We start from the raw sequence: 13,574 nt of genomic DNA, 5'->3' as shown, positions 1-13,574 counted from the left end.
GATTCGGGCGAGATGCCAAGTTGATTACTAACAGAATGACAGCTGGTCTCTGAGGAGCTACGTTTAAGCTTACTAGTGTGACAGCAGGGTAAAGAATCAGTTTCCTCTGTCAATTACTTACCCTGAGAAGTTGAGGTATCCATGAACTGTGGGAAAAACTAGTCAGTAATCTATACGCATTCAAGCTACAACGCTGGGAATTTAGGCAAAATACACATTATTGTTACACAAAGCCAGGCAATGGGTCACAAAATATTTCAATATCTGTGAATCTTTTCCTTTTTAATGTCATAATAAATGCTTTGGATGTAGCCAAAAAGAGTGTTCTTGTCTATCAAGATATTCTACAGCAGAAATTCAATTACAAATAATACAAATTTAGCTTTCTTATTTTTTGACATAATTTTCATCCACACTTCCACTACCTGGAAGCCCTCCACATAACACCTGAACTATTTGAGAGCGAGAAAAATTATGCTCTTGAGAAAATGAGCCTACGAAATAATTTCATTACACCTTATTCTTCAAGAGCTATTTCCTCATGGGCGTACAGCATTATGTATTATATCACATAATCAAATGCGTTAGTTAACTCGTCATCCATGATCCTCTGCACGCCTTCACTGATACGATTTGCTACATTCTGTGGAATAATGTCAGTACAGGAAAGTTACCAAAGATTGAATTTTGGCAAACAGTATTATACGACACATTGTAGTGTAATTAACAATAATGATAATAATAATAGTATTTACATAACAATAATATTAATATGAATTTAATGGTAATACATTTCCTTGAAAGATACCCCTCAGTGATGGTTTGCTAGTGCTAGCTCTCTATATAACAGAAATTAGTAATAGATCTCTACAACCACAGTATTCATTCACTAACATTGTCCAGAGTTATTTCTCATAAATTGCGTTTCCAATGTGATTTATTTTTCGAAAATCTTTTACCTGCCTTCACAGAACCATTACAAAATTTTGTGTTTCTGTAGTAATGAAGGGGGTGCGCGAATTAATGAAAACAAATAGTTCTCATACATGAGGAACACCTAGTAGCTTGAATCATGAGCATGGCACAGAGTAGGTTTTCATTACTTAGTGTATGTAAACATGCATGTTACAATGTACTGTTAAATAGTTCTCAATTTGAATTATTTAAATCCTTAAACATAACTGTTTTGTGCAAGTAAAGAGTAGTACTGCAGGTTTTTGATGACACATGGAGGGAAGACTACATCCAGGACTTTTGTAATTCGATTGTTATTCAATTTCAACTATCTGTTCCGTTTTCAGACTTTGAAAGTACACTTCAGTACTACGTAAAACTAATATGTACTAATATTACTAGGTTGCAAAAAACCAGTATTAGAATAAATACTGTGATTTTTATAGTATGTGGTTTTATTACCTATTCTTAACTCCTTAAATAACACCCCACATCGCTTTCCCTCAGCAAATATACGGCAGAAATAACTAAATCTTCGTATTTTCCAAGAAATACTTTCTTCTATTCGTAAGAATATATCACACAGTCTTCTTTGATCATGACGTCTTAACTTTTGTACCTACATTTTACCACTGTACTGGGCGAAATATTAAAAAATACTTCTACTGAGATTTGTTTTACTGTCGGTATATTGGGTTATGTGCTAGCAGTATACGACGAGAATCATATGCAACTGCTACAATACAGTGTGGTGGAGACTCCGGAGACTGCATGACAGCTGCAAAAAGAATATAATAATGTTCCAGTTTTATCATATGACATGTCGGCTTCAAAACACAACACATATCTAAGGAAATTAAAAACTCATGATACAAATGGTAACTTGAAACTTTAAGACGTAGACAAATATGTATCAACGTACAGAAGTAATGTTTCCAAATTGGCATGCTGATGGTCCATTGTAAACAGAGAAATCACTGTGAGAATCTCTCAAAATATTTGTAGGGTACGTCAATGTTAACGTATCATGGAACTTAAGGCAAAGATCTGCAGCTACGTTGGCTCTTACTTAGTTTTTTGTATTCTAAATCCCTATGAAAAGTTAAATCTCTTTCTTTATTTGCTGTTGTGATATCAGAGAGAATTTAAAATTAAGGGGAGATACTGTTAACGTTTTTAGTTCTTTCGGCTGTAAACCATTCACGACTTTAATTTACGAAACAAGCGAATCACACTTGATAGCTTGGTACACATCTGCTACCCCACATTAGTTTTGTGTTCACTTATGATCACAGTGATTTCGCTGAATCGAAATTAACTTTTGTCTCAGTTTTATTACATAGAATTATACAGATCATCTTTGCTATCAAGATGAGCTACTTGGGAAACTATAATTCGTAGTTTGTATTTCTCACGTCGCTTGAGAAAGACTTAGATGTGATACAGGCTTATCGTGAGCATAATGGGTGATCTCAGTAAGCTGTCCACATAAAAAATTTTTGGATTCGTTTAAGATATCGTAATTCTGTTTTCACTCATGTAATGGTAAGAAAGTCTTCACTAACGACGTATAGTCTCTTTTTGAAGTTGTATTAATTACAGAGACTTCGGTACCAGTCTCTTCTTTTGTAACAGGTGTGTTGGAAGTATTGTTGATGTCAACGAGATGAATTCAACTGCACTTCACCTTTCTGAATCCGATAAGTAGTTTCGGAGAAATAACAATATTTAGAACACAAGATTTATCAGTTTTGAACATCAAATCGGTTGTTGTATTACATGAAAGTACGTATTATTGTACGGAACAATCACATCTAGTTGAGTGGGCGATGCAGTAGTGACAATTTCGGAATGGTTGATAAATGTTTAATTTAAAGTTTTGTACTAACTATTTTCAACTACATGTGACAAGATCAACGCACCGACTGGAGGATAAAGCTGGTGGCATATGAGGATAGTTCACCAGTTGACTGCGGTGAAAGCTTTTGTGGTTTGCTAGCCAATGGTGCCACAAGAGGCCGTTTTATTCAGTATTTTTATAGTAACATCGACCAATTTAGCATCAAACAAACCAAGCAAACATTAAGAATCAGTTGTGGACTTACAATTTTAAGCGCCTTGTTCCAGCAATCAAAATGCGGCTCACTTTGATACACATGAAGATGGATGAAATTTCAGTTTATCAATCGTTGAACAAGCTCTGAACAATACAAATAGAATAATGTACTGTACCCACACTTACCTCAATAACATAAGCTAAGAGTAAATACCTCAGACAAAGAATTCCCAGGTCATGACTGAAAGGACTCAGCATACGAAAAAGGAGAAAGTTCCTCCACTTAGGCTTCTGAACAATCGCCGATATAAACGTAATTAAGCCTTCTTTACACCGGAGCGAATACAAGCGTTCACGAGCTTTCGCTTTTTGCTGTGACCAAGCATTTATACTGGAGAACACGACAGTTTGAGTGCAACCTACCAGTGCTAGAACGTAATGTTGTTTGTTGCCACACCGAATCACTCGATATACCCGAGTTATAACCACGACGCAAAACTGTGGTACGCAGACAGGATTAGTTCGCCCGGTGAGAGTGTTGATACCGTTGAAGCAAGCAAAACGGCGTAGGAAAACAAGAAATATGCCTAGCTGTTTGCATTTATATGCAAATGTGAAGCGCTTCGCTTGGAGGTAGTGCTGAATTACGGTTCCAACCTTCATTAGCAGTATTCCAAAACTGTGTACATATTTCGGTTAACGCTTTTCACTGGTTTCTCATAACAACTGAAGAGAAATCGGAACGATTTTAGCCGACGAGGAACATAATGTAAGAAGAGCTACTACATCTCAGGTAGTCCATGATGTTTGTAGTGGCATTTGTGAACCACATTTAGGATTTCATTGAAGTACATATGAGGAGAATAATGTCGATAAACTATGATTAATGGAATGTTGATATGCTTACAACCTTTCAGGTAAGCTAGTTGATAAGATCTGCTAACAAGTTTCTTAGAGGGCAGATCGTGGGTAGGCGATTTTTATTTATTGGTAATTAAGTCAAAAAACCTCTAAAATAACGATGGTAAATCAGATATTTAATCAAAACTTCAATGGATGTAAGTAAGGAGAATATTAGGACTTCACTATATTTTCAGTTTTAATCAGCATAATACACTGGTGCACAAAACTTAAGGACGAAAGTAACTTTCGTATGATGTGTCACTGCCAAGTAACACCACTTGACTAAACTTGGACCATACGTAGAAAGAACTCCGACAGTGTAGTACGGAAGGTATCTTAAAGAATTACACAGTCTGGTGTGTAGCAAGGGGAGGGGGCTGGAGAGGGTACTTTGTGTACCGCTGCTATTCCGCCCTTTTCCTGTTCCAGTTGCGAATGTTTTACAGTACGGACGATTGCCAGTAAGCCTCCGGTGACCTCGAATCTCTCTAACTTTTACCGTCACGGCCTTTTGCGAAATATAAGTGAGACGAAGCGACATACTGGACGACTTAGGTGAAAATAAACTGAAATACACCTGGAACTTGTCACATCCTCTGTTGTAACCTCAACAAAATTCTTGAAACCTATTGAAAAACTGCACACACACACACACACACAAGATCAAAAAGCAGAAAATAATTATTTAACTAAAAAGTTTTTATACACTGAAGAGCCAAAGATACTGGTTCACCTGCCTAACACGCGGAAGTGCCGCAATGCGACGTGGCATAGGCTCGACTAATGTCTGAAGTAGTGCGGGATGGAACTGATACTATGAATCCTCTAGGGCTCTCCATAAATCCGTAAAAGTACGAGGGGGTGGAGATGTCTTCTCTACAGCACGTTGCAAGACATCCCAGATATGCTCAGTAACCTTCATGTCTGGGGAGTTCGGTGGCCAGCGGAAGTGTTTAAACTCAGAAGAGTGTTCCTGGAGCCGCTCTGCAGCAATTCTGGACATGTGGGGTGTCTCACTGTCCTGCTGGAATTACCCAAGTCCGTCGGAATGCACAATGAACATGATGGACGCAGGTGATCAGACAGTATGCTTATGTGTCACCTGTCAAAGTCGTATCTAGACGTATCAGGGGTCACATATCAATCCAACTGCATACGCCCCACACCATTACAGAGCCTCCACCAGCTTGAACAGTCCCCTGCTGGCATCATGGGTTCACGAGGTTGTTTCCACGCCCGTACACGTCCATCCGCTCGATACAATTTGAAACGAGACTCGTCCGACCGGGCAACATGTTTCCAGCCATCAACAGTCCAATGTCGGTGTTGGCGGGCCCAGGCGAGGCGTAAAGCTTTGTGTTGTGGACTCATCAAGGATACACGATTGGGCCTTCGGCTCCGAAAACCCATATCGATGATTTTCTGCTGAATGATTCGCACGCTGACACTTGTTGGTGGTCCAGCAATGAAATCTACAGCAATTTACGAAACGGTTGCACTTCTGTCACGTTACTCCGGTTCTTGCAGGATCTTTTTCCTGCCACAGCCATGTCGGAGATTTGATCTTTTACTGGATTCCTGATATTCACGGTACACTCGTGAAATGGTCGTACGGGAAAATCCCCACTTCATCACTACCTCGAACACGCTGTGTCCCATCACTCGTGCGCCGACCATAACACCACGTTCAGCTAACTTAAATCGTGATAACCTGCCATTGTAGCAGCAGTAGCCGATCTAACAACTGCGCCGGACACTTGTTGTCTTATATAGGCGTTGTATGTTCACTTGTCTCTGTATTTGGATACGCATGCCTGTGCCAGTTTCTTTGGTGCTTCAATATATAACACGTTTCTAAAATGGCCTAAAAAGATAAAATAACTTCTTCTAAGCCCATACAGATTCCTAACCCCATACAGATAGTCCATTTTATTAACGTGTTATATTAAAAAGTTTTTATTTAAATTATTTTTGTGAAGTAAATACGAAAAAAGTGTCAATAGACAAGAAGCATTTTTTTTTCGTACTTCATAATACATTAGCAGATCGCACACAATTCCTATGCAGTATGGATAAATTTTAGTTCAATTGTTACTTAGTTAGGAAGGGTGTACCTTGTGGCTGAGGTAATTGATTGTACACAGCGTGCCTCATAATTTTTTCTGGAGTATACAACTGGGGAAAATTCACTTGCACAGGTTGACTTGCAACAACTGTCACAGACGGTATCTGGTTTAACGACGGCACTGAGGTTTTTGTCTTTTTGACACCTGTAAATTACCTTCTGTTAGTATTGCATGTCCAATACCACTAATAAGTACAGCGAATGAATGAAAGTCAAGCAAGGTCACGAAGTATTCACTCACATACCTTTGTTAACACTACCCTTCTTTTTTCGCCCATATGAGGTATCGCCCCTGCCAAAGCCTGAAAATTCATATCTGTTAGTATGAATACGTGACTCTCAATCTATTCAAGTTACCTATCTTTATACAGTAGCAAGATACATACGCTTATAAACAGTCCGGTTGTTTCTTCGCTTATACAGATTACAACCTGGGCAGAATGAACAGATTACCAAAATTACAACTACGACTCCAATCAGTGAAGAAAAACCAATGAAAATGGTCCACATATCTGTCTTAGTAAATCTGAAAGTTAAATTTTAAAAGCCTTAATTAACAAGAGTAATTTGAAATTAAGTACATATGTGAATGATTTTTGTAAGTTTATCTACTATATTGCTAACCCGAAAACGTTTAAATTAAAGAATCAAGCAAATTCAATGAACGATGATAAACAATCAGATAGTGACAGGTTTTTCTCTAAACAATGAAAAGAAAAATTAAATGCACTATCTGATCGAAAGTATCCAGACACCTATGACTGGACATTAACATGGGATGGACACCTTGAATTACGTGTCTGATTATCTGTGGAGCAATTGGCAGCCCATTTATCCTCAAGAACCGAAACCAGAGTAGGTAGTAATGCATAGCTGCACGTTTTATTCGTGCTGCATTTGGACTACTAGTGCCTGCCACCTAGCAAGTTTCGTGCGGGCTGTAATGCTCCAATCAGTCCCCTTAGCTGGAGCCAAGGACCCCAACCACGCGGCTCTTGATACGCAGCTGAGGCTGTGGATCCGTGGCCCATGCAGCACTATGTGGAGGCAGAGCTTCGTAGAGACCTTATGTACTCTTTCTTTGTGTAAATGGTAGATGTATTATACTTTTCATCCATTGAAAATGAAATCGTAAATCGGAAGATGTAAAAATTTTTTTTTTTTTTTTTTTTTTTTTTTTTTTTTTTTTTTTTTTTTAGATTTAAGAAGAACGACAGAAGGAGACTGAGTGGTAGTTGCTCCTTCACCTGCACTGCCCAGGGAGCAGGTCTCAGAATGAGACCTCAAACCCAACATCCCCGTGCAGTGCCTCCCAAGGTTACTTACTGAGGTGTGTTAATATGCTATTCTATTTAATTCCAGGCTAGTGCTTCACAGTTAAGCCGAGTGCCTGGTACAATAACCAGCCACATTGGGTTATACATTCTACGCGGTGTTTGTGTAGTATGTGATAAAATATTATTATTCATATGTGTTGTGTGTGCTATGTATTGTGATTCTTCGTGTGTTTTGTCATGTGTGAACTCTTATTCTAACTTATGCTCTGTGCTAAAACCAGTATCATTAAAGTAACTGGTTTAACGTGGCACCTGGTGTAGTAACTGGCCATGATTACATAACAATTTGTCATTGGGTTGATCCATGTCAAATGTTTCTATATTTGAGTGGATACATGTTTTTCTTCGTTAGTTACGTCCTCTAAATCGGTTTTGGAGGAATCCATTGTCCTGGAGTCATCATCTGAACTAACATGTCATCTCTTTGTCGTCTACTACTTTGCCTGTAAGATCTCGTTTGCTTATACACTCATGCTCATAAATTAAGGATAATGCTGATACATGGTGAAACATCGCTCTGGAGGGCGGTTTGCGGGTTTAAATCACCTCGGGGTATAACCATACGGTGCATTTGAGCTGCGGTCGTCGCACGGTGGCGCTAGCAGCTGTCCACATACACAGAGATGTGTTGGTGCATCTCAGAGTACGGTGCAGCGAGTAAGTGTGCAGACGTTTTCGGACATGCTAATGGTGACTGTGTGTTGAAAATGGCTCAGAGAATACATATTGATGACGTTATGAGGCGTAGAATACTAGGGCGACTGGAGGCTCGTCAAACACAGCAGGTCGTAGCACGGGCCCTCCGTGTGCCACAAAGTGTGATCTCAGGATTATGGCAACGATTCCAACAGACAGGAAACGTGTCCAGGCGCTATAGTACGAGACGTACACAGTGTACAACACCACAAGAAGACCGATATCTCACCATCAGTGCCCGCAGATGGCCACGGAGTACTGCAGGTAGCCTTGCTCGGGACCTTACCGCAGCCACTGGAACAGTTGTCTCCAGACACACAGTCTACAAACGACTGAACAGACATGATTTATTCACCTGGAGACCTAAGAGGTACTTTCCGCTGACCCCTGGTCACAGGAGAGCCCGTAAAGCATGGTGTCAGGAACATAGTACATGGATACACCCCTGCATGTCTTTGACAGAGGAACTGTAACAGGTCAGGTGTACGGGACGTCATTTTTCACCAGTATGTCCGCCTTTTCAGGGGTGTAGTGTATCCCACCTTCCTCCTGATGGATGATAACGTATGGCCCCACCGAGCTGCCATCGTGGAGGAGTACCTTGAAACAGAAGATATCAGGCGAATGGAGTGAACTGCCTATTCTCCCGACCTAAACCCCATCGAGCACGTCTGGGATGCTCTCGGTTGACGTATCGCTCACGTCTTCAAACCCCTAGGGCACTTCAGGAGCTCCGACAGGCACTGGTGCTGGAATGGGAGGCTATACCCCAGCAGCTGCTCGACCACCTGATCCAGAGTATGCCAACCCGTTGCGCGGCCTGTGTTCGTGTGCATGGTGATCATATCCCATATTGATGTCAGGGTACATGCGCAGTAAATAGTGGCGTTTTGTAGCACATGTGTTTCAGGACGGTTTTCTCAAATTATCACCAATACCATGGACTTACAGATCTGTGTCGTGTGTGTTCCCTATGTGCCTATGGTATTAGCGCCTGTTTCGTGTAGTGCCACGTTGTGTGGCACCACATTCTGCAGTTATCATTAATTTATGAGCATAAGTGTAGATGGTGTATTCTGTCTTGAGTATGTGGTCAGTTAGTTCACTTAATTGTACCGATTTCTTTGGATACCTGTGTTTGTGCTGAAGTGTTTCTGCTCTAATTCCCGTAACATTTCGCCGTGTGTGTGAGTACTGTATAGCATGATACATTCGGCTGATACATATTCACTAAACTGGCAATTGCCGTCCATAGAAAGTGGGATGCACTAGAGATGCGCTGGATATGGGCCATGACCAGTCAGGAAATCAACCATGCCATGGCCACAATTGGCATGATTCATCTTTTACCTTTCCCTGACGTTCGGGAAAATGATGTACAACCTACAGCCTTTATCACTTTGGTCTCACTCCCACTGCCAGACGTTCAACCACCAAGCAATTAGTTGGCCTTGGTGTTCGACGTTTTCCTCTATTATGTCCCTCACCTTACCGTGTCTTCAAGCCAATAGCAACATGGCCCTGCATCCTTTCATTATGTCGTTCGGGAAGACACCAAATACCACACACAGCGCCTCTGCTGTTGTAGTGCACAATGTCCCCGACTGCCTCATGAGTACACTCATTTCTCCACGAATCCCAAGGTCCTGTTGGTCATTGGAGCTAGCCTACATGCCCGTGTACTTGCTCCGAAGCTCACTACGAATTCATACAGAGGAAAATAGTATACTCACGTGTGTGACAGATAGTCTGTACTATCTACTGTTTATGCTGGAGCTTCGTAGAGTATTTTCTCTGCTTTACTGGAAGTTATGAGCATGTGTTGGGTGAAACTGTGCATTCCGTCAGTGTGTACTCCCAAATATCGTGAGGCTGTTTCTCTTTTAATGTTCATGTTGTGTATTTTAATCGATGGGTATCGTTGTAACGTGTCTTTCAATACAGTGTATACTGTCTTATGTGGTATAGGGCACTGGGGTCTAGAGCGAAATCAACGTTCTAAATCCTCGCAAAGGTGTTCCACTGGGTTCAGGTTGGGGCTCTGGGTAGGCCAGTCCATTTCAGAAAAGTTATTGTCCTGAGAACATTTCCTCACAGTTGCTGCTTTAAGACAGGGTGCATTCCCTTGTTTATAAAATCTTCGTCGTCGAGCTGTTCCTCTACCGATGGTAGGTAACGTTTTCCAGACAGTCGCCAAACCCAAACCTTCCCATCGAGTTGCCACATCGTATAACATGATTCATCGCTGCAAATCTCACGTTTCCAACCATCTACTGCCCAGTGACGTTCCTCCTTACACCACATCTAGCATCGCCTACCTGTGATTACAGAAACATACAATATGGAACTGAGCACTAGATATCAAGAGAGGTGGAGCCGCCAATATAAAACGAGGCAGAGAGTATTGTGCTGGCAGTAGAACAGCAGTATCAGATGAATGAGTCGTCAGGAGAGTCGCTGGCTTCTAACGTGGACTAATCACATCACCTGAGTAACAAATCCATCATGGATATTTCAGCCCTCCTAAGGCTGCCCAAGTCGATTAATGGTGACGTGGTTGTGAAGGGGAAACACGAAGGAATAACCACAGCTAAATCGAGACCAAACAGACCTCATGTACTGACACAGACAGAGACAGTCGAGCATTGCGGAAGGTTTTTGTAAAAAGTCCCTTGAAATCTGCACTTCTGAATACTACCAGCGATCCAGCTAATGCAATGAGTGTGCGTAGGCAGATACAAAGAACAGAATACAGTTTCGGAGCAGTTCCCATAAGCCATGCATTTCCCGTCGTCAGTGCCAAGCTACGCTTGAAGTGGCGTAAAATGCGACGCTACTGGTCACTGGATGACTGGATTCGAGTGATCTTGAGTGATGAATCATGCTATACGCTGCAACTATCCGATGGAAGAGTTTGGGTTTGGCGAATGCTCGGAGAACTTTACCTGCCATCATGTGCAGTGCTAACAATGAAGTATGGAGGAGGTGGTATTTTGGTACTTGCTTATTGCACTTAATACGATGTTAACACATTTTACGGTACTGTGTACTACATACAGTAGAGGAACAGTTCGGAGGCAATGATCGTATCAGTATGACTATGTACCCTGTCCTAAAGCAGCATCCGTGAGGAAACGGTTTGTGTACAACAACATTCCTGAAACGCACTGGCCTGTCCAGAGTCCCGAGCTGAAGTTTATGTAACACCTTTGAGATGAGTTAGATTGTCGACTTCACTCCAGACCCCACCGTCCAACATCAGAACCATCTCTGGTATCGGCATTTGAAGACTGACACTGACGACTCATCGAAAGTGACCTCAGCAGAGTTCAAGCCGTCACAAAGGCGAAGGATAGATTCACACACCCCATGCTGACATCCACTAGTACGTGTTTGGATGCTTTTGATCAGATGGTGTATACCAAGACCTACAGACTAAACTGCACTGTAAAGATGTAGCAAGACGAACACAGTAAATAAATTAAACCTCAGTACCACCATTATAAACGACCTGTACATACTCAAAACACGTAATAAAACTTTTTTTTTGTTTTTTAATTTTGAAGCGTTGTTTCAACTGTTTGTAATGTTGAATAAAAATGAGACAGTTACATATCTGCTAGCTTTTCATTATGTCTGTAATCTTACTTCTCCATGCGAAGTTGTTACTTATACACTGTCAATACATCTACGTTGACCCAGGGAAATAACACTAAATCCAGTGTAATGAATGAAACAAATTATTTATACATGCCAGCTGTTTCATTATCACGTGTTGAGCTCAACGTAGGAAACTGAAATTCAACATCACAGCACTTGTCTCTGTTAAACAGTACAGAACACAAGTTAGTGCAAGATGAACCTAAAATAATAAGACAACGGTATCGGATATTAAGTTTTATTTGCTGCAGTTCATGGCGCAATGATTTTCGATTGCTAGAATATCATATGAGAATGGAGTGAACTGTTACTAATCTGAAAACAAGAAAAAAATATTTTATTACAATGAAAAATTTTCTCAGGGACAAGGGAAATAAATCTCTACGAGAGCAACAAGAACTTTATGTAGGGGAAGGAGAACATCCCTGCGTCCCTCACTCCACGCTATCTTCCGAATTCTTCTGATTTTCACCAAATATTCAAGTTCCTTCGGAGAGGATTAACGTCTAACGTCCTGTCAATGGCGCTCGGAACGAACAAGGATGGGGAGGAAAATCGATTGTGCCATCATCAAAGGGGTTAATTTAAATCCCTCTGCTTTAGAATGAGAGTGCAGAGTCTCATCCATTATGCAATCTCGCTCCGTGTCATTCTTCGACAGCGTATTTAGAACATCAACTTATTTTACGTTCTCCTCTGTCAGTTGGGTGACTATCAAAGGCTTTCTTTGTATCTCCTCTGTATTCTTAAATAGTCCACCATAATGGAAGACGTAAATATTATAGCTGTATAGGCCTACCAGTAACGCTGGTACTGGCATTTTACGGGCATAGTATTCACAGATGAAGTGTAGTTTCCCAGTACACTACCAATGAAGCTAAACATGGCTCTAACTGTGAACTCTGTTTCACCGTTCCAGTCGTTCTATTTGTCATGTTCTCCGGGTATCTGCATTTCTTGAATGAATCCAACTGTGACTCATTAACCGTTTAGTCAAACGAAACTGTATCTTATTAATTTACTTTGCATTTGCAGGCACCTCCCGAAAACTTTTCCAAGATCTGCCAGTATACTCATAAAGATCTTCACGGAGAATATTTACCTAAAATAAACGTGTTAGCTGCTAATATTATCTAACACGAATAATAACACCGCATTTACGCTTCTCTGCCTCTCATAGATTGCTTCTGAAGCACTCAGTATCATGTGGTTCGTTCTGTCAGATGATAAGAACTCAGTTCACTAATATAATCGAGTATTTTTGACAGTTTTCTTTCTGACTCGATAATGCTTTTCCAGAAATCATTCTTATGCAGTTTTCGCCAATGTTGTTACCAAATGAGCAGCCTTTTTGCAGTTGTTTTCGATATTTTGCACCGCAGAGGAACAATGTTTGAAAACAGCCCGTTACAGGACAGATCTGAGTGAACCGTAGTACAGTGGACAAATGTTTATAGTTGAACTTAAATTATAAATAAACACCAGCCAAATAAACTGCAATACAAGCCACGAACTCCCTCGTGTACTCACCTGAGGCATAATACAAGCATGTGAACAGCGAAGGCACTGCCAAACACCGTGTAATCACTGGCAACGTAGTTACATCGACACACTGCTCGGCTGCCTACTGTTTAAAACTGGTGATAAGTCCTGTTTCGCGTTCTCGCTGCACTTGTCCGCACAAGGAAGAGATATTCACGATCCGCTACGCTCTATCGCCACACATGAACTAGCTTTACTGGTTTCCCCGAACGGCTAAATGCTACACCTTTTTGCCTTTCCTGTCACCCGTCACGCAGTGCTTCCACCCGTGAAAGACGAAAGGTCTGGTCTGTTCTCATGG

General features: G+C 41.0%; 1 protein-coding gene across 1 annotated transcript in view; it reads right to left on the bottom strand.

Moving 5' to 3' along the window:
- Window positions 1–13,347, bottom strand: part of LOC124798907 — a 172,386-nt gene extending 159,039 nt beyond the window's left edge. Inside the window, exons 1-5 of the mRNA XM_047262437.1 lie at window positions 13,262–13,347; window positions 6,425–6,564; window positions 6,284–6,340; window positions 6,028–6,183; window positions 1,636–1,732 (exon numbers count right to left, since the gene is read on the bottom strand). Coding sequence (XP_047118393.1) covers window positions 1,636–1,732; window positions 6,028–6,183; window positions 6,284–6,340; window positions 6,425–6,564; window positions 13,262–13,281 — 470 coding nt within the window. The 5' untranslated portion in view covers window positions 13,282–13,347. The remainder of the gene's footprint in view (window positions 1–1,635; window positions 1,733–6,027; window positions 6,184–6,283; window positions 6,341–6,424; window positions 6,565–13,261) is intronic.
- Between the last annotated feature and the right edge of the window lie 227 nt (window positions 13,348–13,574).

The sequence above is a fragment of the Schistocerca piceifrons genome, chromosome 5 (assembly GCF_021461385.2).
Source record: "Schistocerca piceifrons isolate TAMUIC-IGC-003096 chromosome 5, iqSchPice1.1, whole genome shotgun sequence".
NCBI classification, from domain to species: domain Eukaryota; kingdom Metazoa; phylum Arthropoda; class Insecta; order Orthoptera; family Acrididae; genus Schistocerca; species Schistocerca piceifrons.
This window is presented reverse-complemented; position numbering and strand designations above follow the sequence as displayed.